General features: G+C 43.1%; 2 protein-coding genes across 5 annotated transcripts in view; one reads left to right on the top strand and one right to left on the bottom strand.

Moving 5' to 3' along the window:
* Positions 1–22,932, top strand: part of ETV6 (ETS variant transcription factor 6) — a 236,070-nt gene that overhangs the window by 28,530 nt on the left and 184,608 nt on the right. The gene's annotated exons all lie outside the window — the stretch shown is intronic.
* LOC131839035 (protein S100-A10-like) lies at positions 9,605–10,236 on the bottom strand. The gene has a single exon (XM_059186083.1). The coding sequence runs from the start codon at positions 10,161–10,163 to the stop codon at positions 9,870–9,872; it is 294 nt and encodes a 97-aa protein (XP_059042066.1). The 5' UTR covers positions 10,164–10,236; the 3' UTR covers positions 9,605–9,869.

Here is a 22,932-nt window from a genome sequence, read left to right as displayed (position 1 = left end):
TGGCTCTAAGGGCATTTTGACCTCTGAATGCCAAAAGGATGCAGGTGGGATTTCAATCTTCCCCATAGCTTATGCTTTCTGGGAGCATTTTAGTCAGCTGGGTGATGATTCAAAAAATCCCCTGTTCTTATGAGAAGCAAATGGAAATATGCTGGCCCCTCAGATGGTAGCTGCTAGAGAAATAACCCTATAGTTGTTGGGGGCAATCAATTTATTTCAGGTCCATCGATAAGCTAGAAACCAAATTTCAGAGTTGCCCTGTGCATATTATTTAGTATCGTTAAGGTATACATTTTTCTTATCTCAAAACTACCTTTGACGGTAGAATATTTGACTTTCTTTGTTTTTGACTGTGAACCCCTTTGCCCGTTAGTGATGGTGTTCTAGCTGACCTCATCCAAAAAGATGCATATTCCACGTCCGGCTAGGATAGGGACTCTGTATCATGGTGAGCATCTCTCATATAATTTGACTCAGCCTGAACACATTGATTTTCTCGCAACTAGGGATTAACTCCCTCCATAGAAGACTCACGCGAGGGGAAGAACAGATAGCAAAGTGTTTGCTAAGGTGATAGACTTTGCTGTCCTTCTGGCAGCAAAGTGATCTGCTTGGAAAGTAATTAGAGCATTTCCCCAACAGTGTTGGTGATCTTCATCTCCTCCTGGCTATAATTTGAACACTCCTGTGGTCTCCTAGATGGTTGTGCCATGTGTTAGGACCTCAACGAAAAGTAGCCTCCCCATCTCCATCTTTCTAGCCTGTGTCCTTCCCCTGCAAGGATGTGGAGAGTGGCTCATTCCTACAAGTGAGTTCAGACCTTCTATTTCAGGACTGTTATTTGAAAAGCTGATGCTCTTCCATGCTACTATTATTGCTGTTCTGTTTTGCAAAGTCTTGAATACTCTTCCTAGGTAATTAGGAGGCTCAAGGGTCCTCCAGGTCTGGTCCATGCTTTTTGGTGGCACAGGGATGAACCTGACTTCTTTTCTGGAAGCTTGCATGCCAGCCTCTCTTCTCTGCATCCCACTTAGTCTAGTAGACTTAACTTCTTTCCAGTGTGTCCTTGCCCCATGGCTGGAGGATAAGGATGATCTTTGTCAGGCGTTGGCAGCTATAAGCCATGTGGATCTGCTTTCGACAGTGGCTGGAGTACCATCAAGTCCTCTGGGTTCCTTTGTTTTTCATGATAATTTTTGTTCAGCTCGTATACTGAGTGGCAGACACAGCCCCACCTTTTGTTTTCTATATAATGTGCTAAAAATTTGGGTTCTGTGGCCTTAGTCATTTACATAGCTAAAGTTAGCTATTCATACTTCTTAGGAGATTTAATGTCTCTTTCTGGTGGGTTTTGCCTATTTTTTATTTTTATATATCATAAACCACAAAGTCCCGTGATGTAGAAAGTCATGAAGTTAGGAATGAAAGGTCCTGCCTAGGATATGATGCTCATTCCCACCCCTGGCTAAAGGATTCAGACCATCAATCAGTGAGTAAATCTATATGGTATATTTTGTTTACGCTTTGATCGTCAAGGCTCATTGTTTTAATTTTAGAATTATGCCTCAATTAAATTCAGTAATGCCTTGTAGACAAAAGCTCATGAAATTTGTTTGAATTTCTACCAGACTGTTTTAATTTCACAGATAACACCAAGACTTAGCCACACTTTTCATACTGATGCCTCCCTTATAGATAAGATATTTAAATCACAATGCAACTAAGGTCAAATAAAACTGTAAAAAAAAAAAAAAACTGTAAAAAGAACTCTTAAGAAATGAATCTACTGGGGCGCCTGGATGGCTTAGTGGATTAAGCCACTGCCTTCGGCTCAGGTCATGATCTCAGGCTCCTGGTATGGAACCCTGCATCGGGCTCTCTGCTCAGCGGGGAGCCTGCTTCTCTCTCTCTCTCTCTGCCTGCCTCTCTGCTTATTTGTGATCTCTCTCTGTCAAATAAATAAATAAAATCTTAAAAAAAAAAAAGAAATGAATCTACTCATTCCTTCTCTAGAAATGTATTTAATCATTTATTTCTCCATTTTTGGCCATGATTTATATACCAGTAGACTCTGTTACTCTAGTACTTTACTTCATATATACGTTCAGAAAAGTAGGATTGGGAAGAGGAAGGCAGGCATCAGCTTTCCTTTAGAACCACTTTTTAAGTCCATTAGTTTCTGTAACTCTCATGTCTGAAGAAACTGAGGGCAAACTGTGAGCCTGCGTTTCAAGCTGGTTTTTCTAGAAATGTTACCAGGATGGAAACTCAGAAGCAGACCGCCCAAAGAAAATTCCCTAAAGAACTAAGAACTGTTGTTCCTTTTGTGTGCGTGTGTGTGTTACGGATGTTCTTGTGGGAATCCGTAGAATAGTATGTATTTTGTAGAGTTACCTCCCAGACTTCCTTGCTGAGCTCCTCTTATGGAAGAGGCTTCTCTTTAATTACTCTGTGAACGTGTGCATAAAAATGAAAGCCTGACCTTTCCAAACACTGTGTTATAAAATTAATTGACAATTAATTCCACAGGTGCATACTGATATATGGGTAGAAGACAAAGGTGGTCGTTTGTCACAGACTTTGAATCAGAGTGACTTAAGGGAATTGGGCCTGCAGGTATAGAGTTCTAGGAGCACTGTGACCAAATAATTTTACTTACTATCCTTTTAATATTCACACAAGAGGAATGTGAGCATCATGTATACACCCAAAAGTTCTTGTAATAAGTACAAATTAATTACAGATGATAAAACTTCTTTTCCTTTATGGTAGATAAGCCAGTACGTCAGATGGATTTTCATCTGTGGCTTGCTTTAAATCATGGCTAACTTAAAAAACTAAACTAAATGAACCTCTCATTTTATTCTGCTTTAAAAATAAGTCTTTGTGGGTTTTTTCCCCTTTGAGATTTTACTTAGAAAGCCTTTCTCTATCTTAAGATCAAATAAATATTCAACTGAATATATGAACTATTAACCTGTTCCATTTTTCCATGTAGGTTTAAGATTTTATTAGAGACATCTCCACACATATTCCAAATTAGAAAACAGTATTATGAGCTACATATTCTTACCACTCAATTTCAACAGTTCCTAATACATGACTAACCTTGCTCTATCTATATCCTTCCGCACTCCTCACTCCTTTCCCATCCTGGTATTTTGAAGTATAAATTCCTCACGTAATATCATCTATAAATACTTAAGTATGTGTCTTTAACAGACAAAAAAAAAAAAAAGAAATAGAACGTCATTATTTTATCTAACAAAGCTAAGAGTAATTCCTTCATGTCATTTCACTAATATCTAGCATTCAAGTAGGATACCTCGTGTTTTAGACCTTGAGGGTATGGCCTATAAAAGTAAGACCTGTAAGGTTTTAATACCAGGGGGCCAAAATTCTTGTGTGAGGAGACAGAGAAAAGTAAGTAAGATAAAAAGAAGGTAATTATGTTGAGCGCTCTGAAGCAAACACAGTGGACAATCAGGAAGAATGACCCAGGCCCAAGTGTGGGTGGGGCTGTTCTAGGCAGGGTGTTGGGGGCCCTGCGATGTGGCGTCCGCGGAGCTGAGAGACCCGATGAAGAGAAGGACCTGGGACCAGCCTCCTGAGGGGGTGGGAGGAAGGAGATTCGTGGGATTTTGCTGGGCTTTCGGGGTGTGCCATCTCTCCAAGCAAACTCTTTTCATTGTTAAAGCTGGCTTGAGTTGCAGTGGTTTGTAATGTTTAACGTTTTGGTGTCCAACTTTTCAGCAGGGTAAATGGAACCATCCGAAATACATTGATAGTGAACTTGGTGATCATTTTTGGCTGATTTGTTTATCAGTTATGCTTAATTGCACCTTGCACGTGCCTGAAAAAAATAAAACTGAAAATTTAGGCTGCTTAAAAGACCCCTTGAAGTATATAAACCCCTAAGGGCTCAGACCCTTATCTCTCTATAATAATAAGAACTCTAATTTCTTCAGGGTAGGTTCCCTCTCGAGATCTTGGACACTTCCTGATTCTTTCTGGGTAAAATAAAAGTGGCAACTTCTTTTTTTTTTTTTTTCCTTGTGACTTTTTAACACTTCTTCTTCTCTGGGTTAAACCCAGGAAGTAAAAAGTCAATGTATAGAAATCAGCAGTGCACACACACACACACACATGTATTTTCATGTACATATGAATATATATACGGGAAATAGGAGGGAAAGAATGCATAGGGAAGATGGTCTCTATTAAATTTGATTTAAAGATAATAGCTAACTAGAGTACATTCTTGTCTTAATCTTTTCCATAACAAGATGAAGTGAGATTTTATGTTTGGATGATGGAACAAAAGTGGGTGATTCCAGTGTTTTTCTTCTCAGCCGTTAAAAGAAGGCTTTGAAAGAAACAGTCTTTCTGTATACATATGAAGTGTTTGTCAGTCTTCCTTCAGACACCACCAGCCACAGTCAGACTAAACATCGGTAGACATTTCACTGAGTCGGCAGGGGCGATAGCTGTTGATTCACATATTTCCTTTCTACCAGAAAGTCCTCAAGCATTTACTGTGTTCCTGCATTTAAGACACCTCCCGGCACCACAGGGAAAGAAGGGCCCGCAGGGACTGTAGGCTTTACCTTTAAGGAACTTGTGGCCTAATTGAGATAAGACAGGCGTAGAAGAAGATAAGAAATATCTGAGCACAGTATGTAATCAGTGCCAAATGCAGAGGTGTGCTCAGGGTTTAGAAGAGGGAGAAAGTTCATTGTAAGCTTGAATAATGATCCTCATGGCAGCAGCTGACATGGGGCTCGTGTACCATGGACTGGGTACCGTTGAAGTATTTTACAGGTATTTGGTCAATTAATCTTCATACCTGTCATGTGACCTAGGCTCCCAGGGTCACATGACAAGGAAATGGTAGGGACCCCCTTAGATTCTGGGCTGTTAGACTCCAGGGCCACAGTCTTATCCATATCAGGGTGGGCTAGGGAAGCCTGCATCAAGGGGGGATGCTTTGGGCAAAGAAAGCAGCCCACCTCATGGAAGCCGCTGGTATATATAGAGGAAGAGTGACAGGTAAGGTTTCAGGGACATTGCTGAAAAGCCCTTCAGGTTAAAGGCCTGTGAACTTGCTGAGGGAAGCAGTTGGAGAACCAATACATGAACTTACCAAGAATATAACGTGATTACTCCACACCCTGGGAGCATGGGTCTCCCAGGGGAAGGACGGCCGCGTTGCTGGGCAACCATGAAGAGTCAAGTTTGGGCTCCCTGATCATTCCTGCTTTAGTCTTATGGCTGTCCAGTGACTTGTTTGGTTTTCCATTAGTCCCTTCTCCCTTGGCCTTGAGGGATCCATTTTTACAGAGTCTCAGTCACCAGGCAGGATGAGCGCCCTGTCTCGCTAGTCTTCCCAGCAGCTCCCACAAGGCCCATGTGCCTTCTTAGACAGCAGAAGGTAAAACCAGGTGGCATCAGCCCTTTTACTCCTATCTGGATCTGGGGCCAAAGAATGCAAAACATTTCAGGGCAACTTGGAACTTGGGGAGGGAGTGGTGGCACATAGAGGCCCTTCCAGAATAACTACAGCCCCAGGTGCCCCCATCCCCCCAGGCCTGCCTCTGTATCCCTAGGGGCTAATTAGAAGAATCCTTTGTGATCACCTGGTCAAGACTGCGTATATTTAAACAGCAAGGTCAGGGGGCATAACCACAGTTTTCTACTTCATGCTCATTGATCTAGGGTTTAAATACAGGCTGCAAAATAAAGTGTAAGTGGTGGTAGCTCAAAGAAGCAAACCAAGCTTCACATTAAATGACCTGGGGCTCCTCAAAGTGTGGGAAGGCCTGGCAACAAAGGTTACTTACCACATCTACAACTCTTTTTAGACAAAGAAAATATGTGATTAAGAAATGTTTTCTGGCAAGGTCTCATCAAGATTATTTACTGGGAAGGAGACCCGAGACTTAGCCAGGCAGGAAAATGTGGGGTGTTTGCTGAAGTTGTGGAAGGACATTCTGAAGTATGGAAGTAAGAACGCCTGTATTTCGAGGGCAAGGGAGGACCATAATATGGGGTTCTGTCCTTCAAGGGTCTCTGCAAAAGCCAAAATAAATAGAGGAAGCCCCTCCTTCCCTTGAAATTTAGGGACCCCGCTGTAGGGGGGAGAGGGGGGGAACTCAGAGCATTTACTGTGCTCATTAGGTGGGTTTTGAATATTTAAAGACCCGGTGCAGTACTTTTAACTTTGTTTTACTTTAAACCATGGCTAGCTCTCCTCTAGTCTTCTCCAAGAAGAAGACTTGATTGTTTGCAGTCATCCTGGCATAGAAATGCCCACAGTTATGCTAACAGGCGGGCTTAGGTAAGCAAAGAAAATTTGCCCTTCTGATTCCAACATTTCACTGCCTAGCTTTTTATAAAACAAAAAAATAAACTGCCATCAACTGAAGTTTCAGGTTAGGGGCTTGGTCTGAGGGTGTTTGGAGATTTGGGCATCCTTAGCCATATTCTTTGTAGACATTGGATGTGTTTCAGTGTCCTGGCTGACCACGTTTCCCTCCAGGGGCACGTTTCTCTCCGGAGTCATTTGTCTCCCACTGGGAGACTTTTCCCTCCCTGCCCTTTGTCTATTTCTCAGACATCTGCTACACGCTTTCTCTGGGGCTTGCAGCCCAAACCATCCAGAGAGAGCTTTGTCTGCTTAGTATAACTCGTGGAAGAAGATAGACCTGATTGATTTTCATGTGCAAATATAGCAATGTTCTCGCCAGAAGCTCCATGTACTCAGTGTCGCATGCGTGAATTTATGATGCACTTGGGAGAGGGTCAGAATATTCAAAGATGAAATTAATGCCGGTCCACCCGTGCTCTGTGGTGCTGAGGTAAATGAAGGGTGTCTGGTGTCCTCTGGAGCAAGAGTTCTTCCAGCAAATGCCAAGAGGGAAAAGAGGGCTCTGCAAATTGACGCTGGAACGTGTGGATGCATATGTCTTGCCTCCTTTCAATTGGTAACCTAGACACAGGGCAGCTGGGGGAAATCAGTTAGTGGGGAGGTGTGGCAGGAGCCGTCCTCTCTCTGCCCTCCTCACTCCTTTATGGGACACCTGTACATTCTGCATACATTCAGGCACCATCTTCTAATATTCCTGTTCTTTTGTTCTTTTGTTTTGATATCGGTCTTAATATGCAAGGAACTAGGTTAATCACAATCCTTACTTCATGACACGTTATCTTCATATTTTGGTCTGTTTCAAGTGATCTAATGAGCAGCCCAGCTCCATCCCCTGAAACCAAAGCTAGGACCTTGAAAATACCTTCCATTGGACCCCATGATGGTCCTCCTTGCGTCCAATCCTCTCTCCTTCCTCCTTCTTCCTCGCATCTGATCTTCCCCAAGGTAACCGTCAGCTGAACCCTGTGTGCAACTTTCCTTCCCTGCTGTCCTTTCTGTATGCTCGCTTTCACCTGTGTGTGCTCCTAAAATGGAAAACGTTAAGGCATAAACTGTATATATGTGAAAAGGGCATCAGACTGTGTGTAATCTTTTTTACTTAATATTGTCACTGCTATCATCCGTCTATATTACTGCATGCCACAGTAGTTAATTTGCCTTGTCTGCTATATAATGTTCCACGGGGATTTTGCTCCGTTGACTCATTCACTCTCCCATTGATGGGCGTTCACATTGGTGCTAGGATCTCGGCTACCGTGAACGTGTCTGCTATAAATATTCTTGCACGTATCATCAGTTGTCCACATACGAGAGATGACTCTATGTATATGACTTCATTTTTTAGAAACTAGCAGGAGTATTATGAACTGAAGGAACATTTGTGGGAAGCACAATAAAGATAATCCTCAGTGCTTTTTATTTTAGTTGGTGTGAAGAAGTAGCAGGTCAGCTTTATATGAACAAAGACACCATCATATCTTTACTTTGTTTCTTCCACCATTGTACTGGTCCCACCCAGGACTTGGAACAATTCTGGGCACACAGTGAGTACTTTCTTTATACTTAGGCTTGGTGCAGTTGGTCCTTGTTGATTTTATCTGATATTAAACTCTTTGAAGGGAAAGCTATGTTCTCATGAGCCCAGTCTTCTTTGTGTCTGATTGGGTCAGTTTTTTGCCCCTAAAGAACTTCCCATCTGGTGGGGAGAATTAAAATGCACTGTGATATGTGCTATAGAACACTTAGGTCATAGGGAAAGGGTGCTTACCATTGTCCGGGAGAGAAGATTTCTGGGAATGATGGGGGGAATGTGTTGGATCTGGTCATCAGAACATGAGTAAGAAGAGTTCACAAGGTAGATTAGGAAGGTGGATAGTGTGAACTATTTCAGGGAACTTAGAAGCATGGGAAATATGGCACACACAGGCCCTGGAAAGTGGTTGGTTTTTGACGAAAACATGCATTGTACGCAGTTTAAGTGTAGGCAGATGGGAAGTCAGATGTGCTTGTGTTTTTGTGAGTCTCTTCATCTTTGAGAACTGTAGATAGACCAAAGTCATTTTTTACTTAGTCCCACTACTAGGCATCTGGGTCTCTGGTACTTAATGACGTGCCTAACCATTCCTCTTCATGGCACATCCATTTGGCTAAGAGGGACCCAGAGGTGAGAAGACACTACTTACCTCTGGTCCTTGTTAGCCTGGTGCTTGGATGGTAGAGTTCACGTAAGTTAGGCTTCAGGGATAGTCTGTGGTCATGGAATCCTGCTTTTCCCTCCAGAGACTAGACCAAGATAACTCCCTTCTAGGGGTGGCAGAAGTACACACTGGGGAAAGCTTGCCTTCTCCTTCTGGTGGTTGTTAGCCCCAGTGCTCTTCTTCTGTCTTATCTCTTTCCCTCGTTGCTTTCCTCTATTTGCTTTCTAGCGATGGAGCTTGGGGGAAGCCACAGGGATGACGGCCTCACTTGCACCCATCCCTGACCATCTGTTCTCAGAGACTCGGCGGCTAGCAGAGGGAGTGAGGATTTCAGGGAAGAGGACCAGAGGGGGCTGGTGGACAGCAGGCGTCTCTCTCCTCAGAGAAAACAGCTAGTCCTCTGTGACCACTTCTCCTTCTAACAAGAGGGATCGTGCAGCCACTGCCCACACCAGCATATGCCCTTGGGAAGACCAGATGGATTTGTACCAAATAAAATCTTCATTGGAGTGGATGGTGGTAGAAGAATGCATTTTATTGTGCCACGGGATAATACAGTGTTCTATTTCGGATGACTTTTGGAAAGTCTTTATTTTAGGTTCATCTCTGGAGATGTGATTTCTTTGTATTCTTTTACCTACCTAGCAGGGTGGTTAAGAACTCAGTAGCCTTTAAAGTGGGCTAGATCTGCCTGTGTTCGAGTTCAGCTTCTGCCCCTTTTTTGCTGTGACTTTGGGCACGTTATTTAACCTTGGAGGCTCAGTTTCCTCAGCTAAGAAATGGGCCAGTGATTGTTGGCTCTCACACTGGGTTTTCATGAGGGTTATATATGCAGTAATGCATTTAACGTAGCTTTCTATGGAGTTATTTGAATGTTGGGCTCGTGTTGCTTTTATAAAAAGGATTCGGTTCATCCTTTAAGCTGTGTCAGTCAGGTGGCCGTTGTGAAACCAAAAGGGCTGTCTTATGTGAGGCTTAATAGATTTTTTTTTTTTTTTTTTTTTGAGGAACTAAAAAAGGAATTTGTTTATTGAGGGCAAGAGGATGCAAACAATATAAAAATCAAAAGCTTATCTGACTTTTCTTTCTCTGCTTCTCAAATGGGGGTTGGATTTTATTTGTAAATTTTCTGAGGGTCCCCAACTGCCAATGGAATCCTTTATACAGAGGGAAGCGGTGTGACAGATTCCTTAAGAGACCCTTCGGAAGAACTCTCATTGGGTAGGAGTGGTGCTCAATATCGCCTATTTCTTTCTCTTCTGCTTCATGTGTACTACAAAATAGTCATTGCATGCAATGGTGAGCCCTGCGATTAGTGAGAAGAAGCTCTGGAAGCCCACTTTGCCATCTTGGCACTGGTCGAGGTCCTTCATTATGTTGTCCACGGCCAGAGGGTCTTGCTGATTTTCCAAAAATCCAGGGAACTCCTTTTCCATGAGTACTCGCAGGTCCTCCTTTGTTAAGTAGCCTTTCTCACCAGCAAACTTGTGAAATGTGAACATCATGGTTTCCATGGCATGTTCCATTTGAGATGGCATTTTGGTGAGGTCCGTTGAAACCTTGGCCCGAGGCGCAGCAGGGACGATTGGCTGGGTGGGACACGCCGCCAGTGAGAGGCTTAATAGATTTTTAATATCATTCAGTGCAAAGGTTAAATAGGAGGATGATCACGTTCACAGTGGGGCACCTCTGCTTAAATGTGGCTCTCTCTTACTTTCAAATCAGGGCTTTAAAAACCTCCTTCTCTAGAAACATTCCCAGTGAAACCTGCCCCCGCCCCCCAATTGTTGTCTCTGTTTGCTACAGCCTTCTCTCTGCTTTCATATTTTAGCTCTGCAAAGTCATAATCGTTTATCCACATGGATTTTTATGTGTGTTCATCCTGTCTCCCCCCTTAGAAGACGTATCCTTTCCTTCCCTGTGGAAATACCATGCTCCCTTTCCTTAAGGAGCTGGGAGAGAATCCAGCTCGATGTTCATTATGGCTCCATGTATCACTGTGCTTCTCTTCCCTTCGTTCACCATGTGGTTAAAAAGCAAAATGGGGAAATGGTCATGCAGAGATGGTGGATGTCCCTTAGTGTATGTCATCTGTAACTTCTGTGTACTGAATTTCGCTGAAATGTGTCAAAAGATACTGAAGACAGGCCTCTGTGAAACACTGAATTTTCTGGCATTTTCAAACTTCAATTGCATATATTAGACTCATTGTCATGAACTGGAAGTACATTGTCCTTCCTTTTCATGATGTTATCAGATTGAGCTCAGGTTCAGAGGACTCTTAGAAAAATTAGTGTGGTAGGAGGTGTGCCTGGGTGGCTTGGTTGGTTGAATGTTGGACTTTTGGTTTCGGCTCAGGTTTTGATCTCAGGGTCATGGGATGAAGCCCCATGTAGGGCTGTGCTCGGCAGGGTGTCTGCTTGAGAATTCTCTCCCTCCGTCTTCCTCTGCCCCTGCCCCTAGCACACGCTCTCACTCTCTCTCTCACTAAAATAGATAAATAAATCTCCAAAAAATTATTGTGGTGTGAGCAGATTCTAGGGGATTGAAATAGAGATTTCTCTAGCCTAGGTTACTTAGCACTCTGAGAGTTGAATAGTGAAGTGGCAGATGCGGACAGGGATCAAACAGTATGGAGAAAGCTGGGGAAAAGAGCGACGAGGAGACGAATGGGAACCGTCCCCACAAAGGCCATTGCTCTGAAGCAGTTGGAATTCTTTCATTTGACTTTGGGACCCTTCCTGCAAGGCAGGGGAGTTTGTCCTGGGCGCTCTCTGCTTTCCCTGGATTCAGGGTTCCCCAGCAGAAGGGAGCTGTATTAATGATCCTGTCCAGTTGTGCTCTTCCAGGGGGCTCTTCCACGAGGTGGAGAGAATGCTGATGGTTTGAGCTAGGAGGAGAAGGGCTCGTGTTGTCAGCAACACTTATCCTTTCTCAGTGTAATCAGGTTTCATCTGACAGGTCCCCTGAGATGTGGAATCAGAGCCCCAGGAGTTTCCCAGGACACACACTTGTAACTGTCCTCATCTGGTAGCCAGGTAGGGTGCCTTGAGGTCCTAGTGGCCCCCTCCTACCCTTCGTTCTCCCTCCTGTGCTGGCTGACCTGGGGGCATCCTGAAGGGCTGCAGGAACCTCAGCCACTCCTCTTGCCCCCTTACCTGGCTGTGGGTTCAGCTCTGGGGACTCGTGTGCTTGGCAGTCCTTAGTGTGCTCGGTTGGCTTTCCCCACGTTCCCAGTGACTTCTGTTTTTAATCATCCACTTGTGGAATGTTCACAAGGGTCTTGTGGTCCTACTGCCTAATTGACCTCCTTCATTTTAGAGGTAAGGACCCTGAGGCCCCGGGAGGGAACATAATAGGCCTGCAAAGGTAGGTTTTGGTTAAAGGCAAATCCAGGACCAGAACCTGAATTTCTGGAATCCTTGTTCAGGGCCTTTTCCATTTCTCTCTTCCACTTGGTGTTGTCAGACTTCCAGAACCCCTCTGTTTTTGGCCAATGAACCTCCAGCATCTGGGAGAATAGACGTTTCTATGAAAACCCAATTTTAAACCTATTTTTTTTCCAGTGAGAATACATTACTTTGATAATCAAAAGAGAAAATAAAGCTTAGTTAAGGAGTTTGCTAGAAGCAAAGGCAAGGCTGCAGCCTCTTTTGCATGGCATGCGGAGGAGAGACGTTGATGGAGGAGACGCTGGAGGAGAGGCAGTAAGCAAGGCACTTAGGCTGTGGGCTCTGAAGAGCCTCCCTCTGGTGCTTGCACACACCTCTGATCCCTGCTCAGAGAGGCCTTCCAAGGCCACCCTTTTGAAATAGCAACAACCCAACTACCTCTAAACAATCCTTTCTGTCCCCTTCACCGCTCTGTTTTCCTGTAGGGCCCTTGTTACTCTCTGACATTGATTCTAGTTGTTTTTTACTTCAAATATGTCCCCTTCCACTCTTATGGAAGCCCCACAGGAATGAGGATTTTGGTCCCCTTTGTTCACTGCTGTATCACCAGCGCCCAGAGCAGTGCCTGGAACACAGTAAGCAAATATTTCTTGAAATGGTGAATGGAACTTTGGGCAAGGAACCCAATCTTTCTGTGCCTTACTTTTCTTGAGAGTAAAAATAGGGATTAAAAATAGAGCCTTGCTAGAGGCTTCCAGCTATGGAGTGGGTAAGTCATGGGGATGAAAGGGAACACAGTCGGTGGTATTGTCATCGTGCTCTATGGTGACAGATGGTGGCTACATTTACGATGAGCAGAGCATAAGGTGTAGAGACGTTGAATCACTCTGTTGCACACCCAAAACTCATGTAACTTCGAGTGTCATCTGTATTTCAATATCAAAAAAATTGAGCCTACCTCACAGAGTTGCAGTGACAACTAGAGGAGTTAGTTGACTTTTCCAAAGCCCTGGGAACCAGCCTGGCACTTAGTAGATGCTCAGTAAAAGGTTCTCTGTTATTATCATCATTGTTAAATATTTGACTTCCTTACTAGACTGTAAATTCCCTGAGGACAGAGGCTGTTTCTCTTACGTCATCTTTTTATTCCCAATAGCGAAGTGATTAACATGAGTGATATTTAGCATTTGTTAAATCGATAAATTACGGAGAAATTGTAGGCGATACCTCTGTAAATATTTGTTAAATTTAAATACATCGTTTTCCTTCTTGTCTTTTTCTTCAAGCTGCCGTTGGTGAATCTTCTTGAATAACATGATTATATTGTGCCTTAGCTCATCCCTGAAGCAGTGGGGCCAATCGTTTTGTTGTTGTTGTTGTTGCCATGACTCAGCTGAGTTTGTTGGGGATTGACAGTGGTAGAAGCTTTGTGAATGATGGAGGTCACGTCAGCCTCTAAGACACAGGGTGGTTACCTGGGGTCTCGTCCATTCATAGTTGGTAATTCACTGAAATGCTTTCCTGGGAAAGGGGGTGCTTACCAAGGCTGCAGGCGTTAGAGCAGACAGATGCAGGAAAAGATGAAAGAGCAGGTTTTGAGGGAAACGTACTCCTCCTCTCTGTTCGCAAGAAATAGTTTAAAGGTTGTAAAAAGATTCTGCTTCTAAACTAGAACCAGTCATTTGAATTCCGTGGGCCTCACAGTTTTTCTGGTAAAATGAGAGAATGGGACAAGGAAATCTCAAAGGAACCTTCTTACTTTTGAAATTCCCTGATTCTCTGGAAAATGTTGAAGAAGGCCCTAGACCAATGAAGAATTTAAGGGCAAAGTTTTGAGTGGAGACTCTGATAAAATGGAAGAGGGGTGTTGCCGCAGGAGGGAGCATTGGATGAGGGGCTAAGTGGCGCAGAGTGTGCATCTGTGAGAGGGACTGGAAAATTAGAGTGTTTAAATAGAAAATGAACTCAGAACCCACATCTTACCAAAAGGCTTTTCTGATCTCTTGGCCTGGGTCAGTTTATTTAATGTGAACTAAGTTGCATGTTAGCTGTCCAATCTGGGTGTCTCATTTGTGAAACTTTCCCATAACTAAATCCCGGGAGGTTTCCAATCATGCCCATAAGGTAATGCAATTTGGCAAGAGGATTTGGACCTTGACAAAAATCTCTTGCCCAATTTGGTTTCCAGAAAGGCTGACTTACCTAATTTGAAAATAAATTGAAAACAAAACCTTTGGTTGTTACTTGTTTGATGAAATGCCACAGAAAGCTATGTTGCTTTTTTTCTCATACCCCATTACTGTGGAGAAGATTGTTATAGTATCTGTCCTTGGTTTTACTGTCCTTTCCTGCCATAGTGCTCCCATAAGCCTAAATCACTACAGCAGTGATGCTTAATCCTAGGAATCCTTCCTTGTGTGTGTGTGTGTGTGTGTATTTTGTACCACGTGTATCTCCCTGCATTCCCTATCTCCATATTAATATTTGCGTTCTATGTCTATGTAACAAATCACCACAGACTTAGTGGCTTAAAATGATACATGTTTACTTTCGTGTAGTTTCTGGGGGTCAGGAATTTGGACACAGTTTATTTGGGTCATTCACTTCGGGTATCACAAGGCTGTAATTAATGTATTAGTCACGGCAATGGTCTCATCTGAGGCTTGACTGGGGCAGAATCTACTTTTATTGGCAAATTACTAAAAGTGCTAAAGTACTTAGCACTTGTGGACAGAGGATTTCAGTTACTTGTTAGCTCTTGGCCAGAAGTGGCCATCAGCTCTTTACCATGTGCCTCCCAACCCAGGCATCTCACACAAGGCAGCTTGCTCCTTCCAAACTAGTAAGGGAGTTTAATGTTTTCCTGTAGCTCAACTTTCTTTATAGGTCTTATCCCAGTTTTTCCCTATTATCCTTATAAGGTAAGATGGAAGTAGGGAGAACCAAGAGGCTTCAAATAAGCTAAATGAAAAATTAAAAATAGAAATACCATATGATCCAGTAATTCCACTACTGGATATTTACCCAAAGAAAACAATACCCCCCCGCCCCAAGTCAAAAAGGTACATGCACCCCTGCATTGATGCAGCATTATTTGGAATAGCCAAGATATGAAAGCAATGTAAGTGTCCATGGATAGATGAATGGATAAAAAAGATGTCATGTATGTGGGCAATGAAATATTTCTCAGCCATAAAAAAAAATGAGATCTTGTCATTTGTGACAATGTGGATGAACCTAGAAGGTACTATGCTAAGTGTAGTAAGTCAGACAGAGAAAGACAAATGCCATGTGACTTCACTTATGTATGGAATCTAAAACAAAACAAAACAAAACCCCAAATAAACAAAAGAAGCTAACTAAAAAATTACAGAGAACAAACTCTAGTGGGTTGCCAGAGGGGAGGGAGGGAGGGGGATGGGCAAAATAGCTGCAGGGTATAAACTTCCAGTTATAATATAAATAAGTTACTGGGATGAAAAGTATAAATGCCCCCTCCCATCTCCAAAGGCTAAGTGAAATGTCTAAGGTTGCAAGTGGCCAGTGGTTGCATTGGAATTAGAATACAAGTTGGGGTGCCTGGGTGGCTCAGTGGGTTAAAGCCTCTGCCTTCGGCTCAGGTCATGATCCCAGGCTTCTGGGATCCAGCCCCACATCAGGCTGTCTGCTCAGCGGGGAGCCTGCTTCCCGTCCCCTCTCTCTGCCTGCTTCTCTGCCTACTTGTGATCTGTCTGTCAAATAAATAAAATCTTAAAAAAAAAAAAATAATACAAGTTGATCAGTAAAAGAAAAATTGGCATTTTCTAAATATTTACTACATTCCAGATACTGCACAAAGAGCTCTATGTTGCTACGTGCTCATTCAGCTCTCCATGCAATGCTCTGAGCTAGGTATCGGTATTGACGAAATACTTAATGGGTGGGGAAATCAAGGGCTGGAGAGGTTATATAACCTGCCCAAGGTTTGCAGACAGAAAATGCCCAGGTTTGAACACCTGAAGGCAGATTCCAGAAGCCACTACCATCCTGCTCTGAAAATCTTTCCATTTTCACATAATGCTACCCGTATTGAGAATTCTTCCTTTCTTTTGTCAGGTGCTTAATCCACTGCAATATTGCAAAGGGATCATTGTAATAGATTGCTCCTTTGAAAGTGTATCAATAAAATGGAGGGACAGTGTTCTTTCTTTTCTGCTTGAGCCAGGCTTTCTCATTTTTTTCTCAAGACATATGGGACAAATTGAAGGAAACCAGGATTTGGTGGGATTTGCATGTATTAATAACACTTTTGCCGCATACACACCCAAAAAATGAAACTTACAGAGTCCTCAGAGTTGATAAAATGCAGCTTGTTCATTTTAATTCATTTAAAATGTTCATTTTCAGTTAAGCACTATGCGTTGCGTTATTTCATAAAACACCAAGGACCTGGGAAAGACAGAAAAGGTCTATTTTCCATTCCCTAAAACCACTTATGTGGATGGATCTTGTTGAGACATGTGTACAATTTGATTTGAGCATTAGAAACTGATATTTTAGAGTAAAATAACCTAGTTGTGTGTGTTTCTTCTATATTTCTGGAAACCTAGAGCGTTATCCTGCAAGATAGGTTAAAATGTAGAAGTATAGAGAAAAAAGTAAAATACAGAGGTCTGTTGATGATTGAACTTTTTCTTGAGTAGCAACAGATGGTGGTCAAGAGAATGGAAAAATATTGTACTGGGTGAGATCCAGTCAAACACCCAAATGTGTTGTGGCTGTCCTTCAGATTATATAACATGTAGAATGGCAGAGTCCTCCAGCTGGGAGGACGTTAGACCATACTGAGGACCCCACTTCATTGGCTGGAACGGGTGCAAAGGTGAAAGTAGGTCAAGGTCATGTATCTAACTTCCTTCATTAAATGCTTATAAATTTGCCTTCCCTGAACTCATGTTGGAAACCTTTCTTGAACTTATTGTCCTTTCTCCTATACTACATTTGAATTTCTTTTTATAAACCTCAATTCAAATCAGCATAGCGCATAGTTATTTGAGTGTATGTCTCATTCTCTGTAGGCTTCCTTAGACTATTTATAATTAACTTTAATCTCCTTCCAGTACCTAGCATGAGGCGGGGGACATTGGAGGTTCTCAGTTTGTACCGTGGACAGCAGAGCTTACCACCATTAGTGCTAAAACTTCCATGTTAAGTTTTTGAGGGAGATCCCCTCATTCTAGGAATCTGAGAGTTGGTGAACAAAATCAAGTCCACGGTACCCCTGTCTTCACGTTCTTATTTTGTTGTTGTTGTTGTTCTGTTTTTACCTATTTTTTTTCCTCAGCCCATCTTTTCCACTTAAAAATTATAGCAAAATAACATAAAATTTACTATTTTAACCATTTTTATGTGTACAATTTAGCATCACTAAGTACAGTCACACTGCTGCATGACCGTCTTCCACCATCCACATTTAGAACGTTTTCTTCTTCCCTAGCTGAAACTCCATACCCATTAAGCAATAACCCCACTGCCCCCTGCCCTCCCCAGTTTGGTAGCCCCCATTCTCCTTTCGACTTTGACTCTCCTAGGTGCCTCTCATAAATGGAGTTCTACAGTATTTGCCTTGGGGTGGCTGGCCTCACTCACTTGGCCTGTGTTTTGTGGTTCGTCCATGTTGTAGCCTGTGTCAGAATTTCCTTCTTTTTGGTGCCCTCCATTGTCTGTGAAGACTCAAGAGTCTCCGTGCTTTTAGTTTCTGTAGCCAGAGGTCCATTTTTCTTCCAGGCCTCTCCTTGGCCTCTTGGTGAGAGGACAGTTCCAAAGGCATGTCTTGACTCCCTGAGTGGTGCTCTTTGGCAGAGCTGACCAGTGAAACTGAGGCACTTCATGTCGGTGTAACATGGCAGCACCTGGTGCATGTCAGGGGATCTGACTGTGGTCTCTTGGTAGCAGAACTCAAACAAGACTTTCATAAACAGTATAAACTTACATTTTGAAGAACAAAGCTGAGTTGGCCTCAGAAACCATCCTCGGCATGGCCATCAGAGCCTATGTAAATGGTCCATAAAGAACTTGTTTCTTCATGAAGCTCACCAGGAAAAAGACACAGTCCCTGCCTGTATGCAGTTTATATTCTAAGGTGTGAAATGTCAGAAATGACTCTGGAGAATTTGAAAAAATGAATTTAGTTAGGAGTCTTAAAAAGTGATCATGTAAGGAGGACCCCGAATTTTCAGAGACAGAAAGGGAAAACATTACTTGGTACAAGTATTGAAAGAATAAACCTAGGAGTCCTTAGTTGACTAAAAGCTGATTGGGAAAAAGTGCTGAAATATACTAAAAATAATACAAGTTTCAAGGAAAATAACCCTTTTGCTAACCTTTGCATTAGTCAGTTCCTTATTATTTTTTCCTGTTTTAGTCACTCTTTAGAAGAGTGTGTATAAATATAGAAGTTGAAGAGAAGTGTGATAAAAATAATTGAAGATGTAGAGAACATGGGTTTTAAAAGAAAAGGTTAGAGAAATTTGGGGAATAGAATGGCTGCCTTTGTTATCTTAATATAAAAAAAAAAATCATAAGACTACTTATGGGTGAGCCAATGTGAATGAGACCAAGAAGTTTAAAACACACTCTCTCCCTCTGTGGGACTTTAATCTACTGTCAGGTTTTTGTTGAGTAGATCAGTTTTTTTTTTTTAATTTCCTTCTCCCCACCAGCCAATTTCCCAAGAACACTGAGTTGAAGGAAATGCTTGTGAAGTTGTGGGAGATATTTCAAAACGATCCACAGAGCCTAGCGGAGTGCCTTGTAACTACCCATTGGGAGATGAGTTTCCTTCCTGGCAGGCAAGAGGGTTGAGCAGGAGAGCTTCCTGAAGGAATCTGGACTGAATGATGTCAGTTATGTAACTCCTTTTTATTTTAAGATTAAAAGGAAATTTTAGAAAGAGCTAGGTAATTGCCCTGTGAGTCTAAGAGTCCACATTTAAAATATGTGTACTTCTAAGGTATTGAAAATAAAGAAGAAAGGCCCTCTTGGTCACTCCAGAGTATTTTCGGGTCCTCCTCCTGTTGTTTTTAATCTGACTCTTGTTTGTCCCTTCCTTAGTAGTTATTACAACTTGCAGATATTTTGTTTGTCTGTTTATTCTTTGTTTTGTCTGTCTCGCCATCACAAGGTAGGCACCTGAGAACAGGGACCGGGGACTGTTTAGTTCTTTATTGTATTTCTCGCATCAAGCAGAGCATTGACACACAGTAGGTGCTCAAGACAAACTGATTTCACGAAGGAACCGTTCAAGAGTGGGGAAGAGGGAGGAAGGGACAAGCGCTGGGAAATCAGTTAGTGGACTTTAAAGGCCTTGAAGGGACAGTAGCCTGGGGGTTATATAGGGAAGGAAGAGAGGAGGGAGCAAAAGAAGGGGAAGGGGAGTCCATCACAGGCCATTTTCCTGTTGTTGTGGGTATGTTAGTTAAGAATATGCTAAAAATGGTAGCCATAGAGTGTCCTATAAAACATGGGACACAGCATGGGCTAGTGCCCAGACACACCAGCTCCGGGAAATAGTTCATGAGGATTCGCCACTGGGTGAAGTTGGTTCATGTTTTCTAAAACAGCCAAAGACTCTCTGAAAAGCAAGTTTTCCTGGTGTGTAAATCAGTTGGAGATTTTAGTGGTGGTGGTGGTGGTATGTGTGCATGTGTGTGTGTTTCAAGCATCTGACTCCTTTATTTGTATTTTCTGCCCTGGCCTTCAGATATTTTTTGAGCGGTTTTAGATTAGATAATCTGCATTGGGATAATGGAGCAATTTTGTAGTGAACTGGCTCCTGGCTCCATGCTTTGGACTAGTCGATTCTTCTTGGCCTGACTAGCCAAAAAAAAAAAAAAAAAAAAAAACAACTTGATTTAGTCTGGTCTGGTCTGTTGTAGTGTGACTTAAGGACATGAAGTCCTAAAACACAAGCCTATTAATGAAAGGGTAAAACAAAGTTTCAAAAGAAAATCACCTCTTCCCAAACAAGCAGTCCTCTCCAAATCTAAATAATTTCACCTTCCAAACTGTCCCATGGGGATGGAACTTTTGAGGGAAATTTGTTTGAACCATGGGGTTCCCTCATACCTTGAATATTCTCAGGGGAATCCTGGAGTGTAGCAAAGACCAACCTTTATCAGCCCACCAAGCTCTCTCGCCATCTCCATACGTCTCACCAAGAGAAGGCAGGCTGGGAGTCCGTCCAGCTGCTACTGCTGAAGTCCTTTTAATAGGGGTAAATGAAAGTGAGAGCCTTGAACCTGTGGTCTTTTCCAGAATAGTTTTTAGGGATGTACTGTCGTGGTGGGAGCCCCACCCCCTCCGCTTCCATGGTTTTATAAATCTTTGGAGGACCTCTTTGGGACAGGGATGATAAGAAGCAAATGTTCCTTCTGCCCATGTCCCTTTGTCTGAGCTCTTGATGTCCTCAGACCCCACGTTCACGTTGGGGAAAGGAATGAAAATAACAGGGCCTTTCATTTATAAAGCAGCTTTTAAAATATTTGCTTTTGTTATCTTGTTCCATCCTGATAATAGCCGTGTGAGAAAAGCAGGGTGCGTTCTTACCGTCCTTGTGTACATGCGGAAAAACTGATGCACAAAGTATTTAGTGAAAGGGCAGAGCAGGGACCGAACGCTGTGTCTTCTTGCTGGGAAAACAAGCACAAGTGCATAATCGTCTTTCTGCAAAGAGTCCTGAAGAAAAATTTCAAAGAGGAGGGAGTCCAATGGGGTGTATTTCAGCTTTTTAAATTTTTTTCTTTGGTGAAAGAGTGAATCAACATCCTCAGAGCCTCTGGGGTGGGGAGCCCTCCTTACCCTTGAGGCCTCATCGAGAGTCACTGAGTGCCCTGGGGCCCCGAGTTCAAGTGCTAAAGAGACAGTAGGGCCCACAAGACTTTGGAGAGCAGGACAGATCCAAGACCAAGTCTTTTTTTTTTTTTTTTTTTAAGATTTTATTTATTTATTTGTCAGAGATCACAAGTTGGCAGAGAAGGCAGGCAGGTTGGGGGGGAAGGAGGCCCCCTGCCAAGCAAGGAGCCCGATGCAGGGCTCAATCCCAGGATCCTGGGATCATGACCTGAGCCGAAGGCAGAGGCTTTAACCTAGGCGCCCCCTGAGACCAAGTCTTAAGTATTAATTGAGCACTAAGGAATTCTGAAATGGACAGGTGGAGAGAATCCCCGTACAGCTTGCTTCTCTGGTAGGCAGTTGCTTCTACCAGGCCCGGTTCCAGAACGATGGCTTCCATAGGTGTATCTGTTTGCTTTCTGATGGGACATACAGTTTACCTTTCGAGTTCTATAAATGGAATTAGGGGTGAAGCCTTGACTTTGTTGGACAGAGGACCTGCAAGTTGGTTTCTCAAGTTGGTTTTTCTCCTCCACAGTGAACATTTTGTACAGTCAGGTAGACCTTTCTGCCAGAGGACCAACTCTTGGGTGTTTGGAAAGGAAGACAAACCTGTATTTTGTAGAAAGGGCCTATTGTTCCTGGGGAGTGGCTGTAGCCAACTTCTTGGGCTCCTTGGCTGACTGTGAAGAAGGAACTGATGTCAGAATGCTAATCACTGACTTGCACAGACATCAACAATCAGACCTCAGGGAACTCATACGGAAGTAAACAGAAGTACTCCATTTCAGACTCTAGAAGAGGAGCAGTTGTGTCAAAGAGGCTCAAGACGAAAAAAATGTGTTGGTGAGGGGACAAAAAAATCTCATTCCCCGCTTCTCAAACGGGTAGTTTTAAAAGAAGAATCCTGAGGTGTGAGCTCACTAGCCATTCCCATGTTTGATGTGGCCGGCAGGCTTCTTCTTGGAGAGGTGATCTCCTGAGCCCAGAGCCAGCGCAGGCTGGTGAGGACCTCACCTTGACTGGATTGCAGGGTTTCTCTGTGTGAGCTGGACACAGACTTTCGCATTCTCGTCGTGCACTGCATTTCCATTGATCCATTTCCTATTCTCGTTGTTCCCTCTCATGCCAAACAACAGGCTGCTGTTGAGAATTCTGTTATCAGAATTCTGATACGTGAGGAATTTTGGAATTGTTGGAACCAGCGTGTTGCTGTGAGTGGTGGGTCCTCGGAAGTGTTCTCAGTTTGGTTTAGCCCCTGATGATTTTTCCTTCTCTTGATGTAAGGAGATGATCATTCTCCCCACTCCCCACCCACCCCCAAATTACTGCTCTTCAACATCCTTCATGTAGATTTATGTATTCTAATCTGGGCCTGTCTTTGAGTTAGTGCCAATTTATACAAATTCCAAGTCATGGATGTGGCAGGTGGGTAAAATGATCTCTCCTAGAATGCATGGTGGAAACAGCAGTGGCCGTGGCATGGGGAGACCTGGTTCTACTTCTGCCAGTGACCTTCCTGTGACCTGAAGTGTCACTGAGCGGGTCGTGTCACCTTACATGGCCATAGTCACCTGTTATTGACAAGGCTGGGCTAGAATGTGGTTACAGTAATTCTCATCTCAGTCTCCCCTCCTTCTAGATTAGACCTTAGAATGTGACCTTACCAGGAGCCATTTATAAGCCATTTGAAGTTTATCCAGTAGTTGTGTTTATGATTCTCTCAGCCTTATTCCGTGAACTTTGGCAAGTAGAGAAGTTATCCCATCTGTTACTCTCTCTTCCTCCGCTCTGTGCTGTGGATACATCAAAAGCTGTAACTTGCTCTCCAGGTGAACCTTTGTTTCCAGTGAGAGGACGCTCTTACACGCACCCTTGACCTCACATCACCGAAATTAGAAGAGGTCAGAGCTGGGGTGCCTGGGACAAATAGGAACATCTCAAGTTTAGGGTTGAGGAGTCCTGATGAGAAAAATTAACAGTGTGGATAAGGGATTCAAAGACCCATAAAGCAGTCCTCACTGTTGGCCATTTTGGGGAGTCC

This window comes from Mustela lutreola, chromosome 8 (assembly GCF_030435805.1).
Source record: "Mustela lutreola isolate mMusLut2 chromosome 8, mMusLut2.pri, whole genome shotgun sequence".
Taxonomy (NCBI): Eukaryota; Metazoa; Chordata; class Mammalia; order Carnivora; family Mustelidae; genus Mustela; species Mustela lutreola.
Note: the sequence above shows the minus strand (reverse complement) of the source record. Positions and strands in the feature narration are given on the sequence as shown.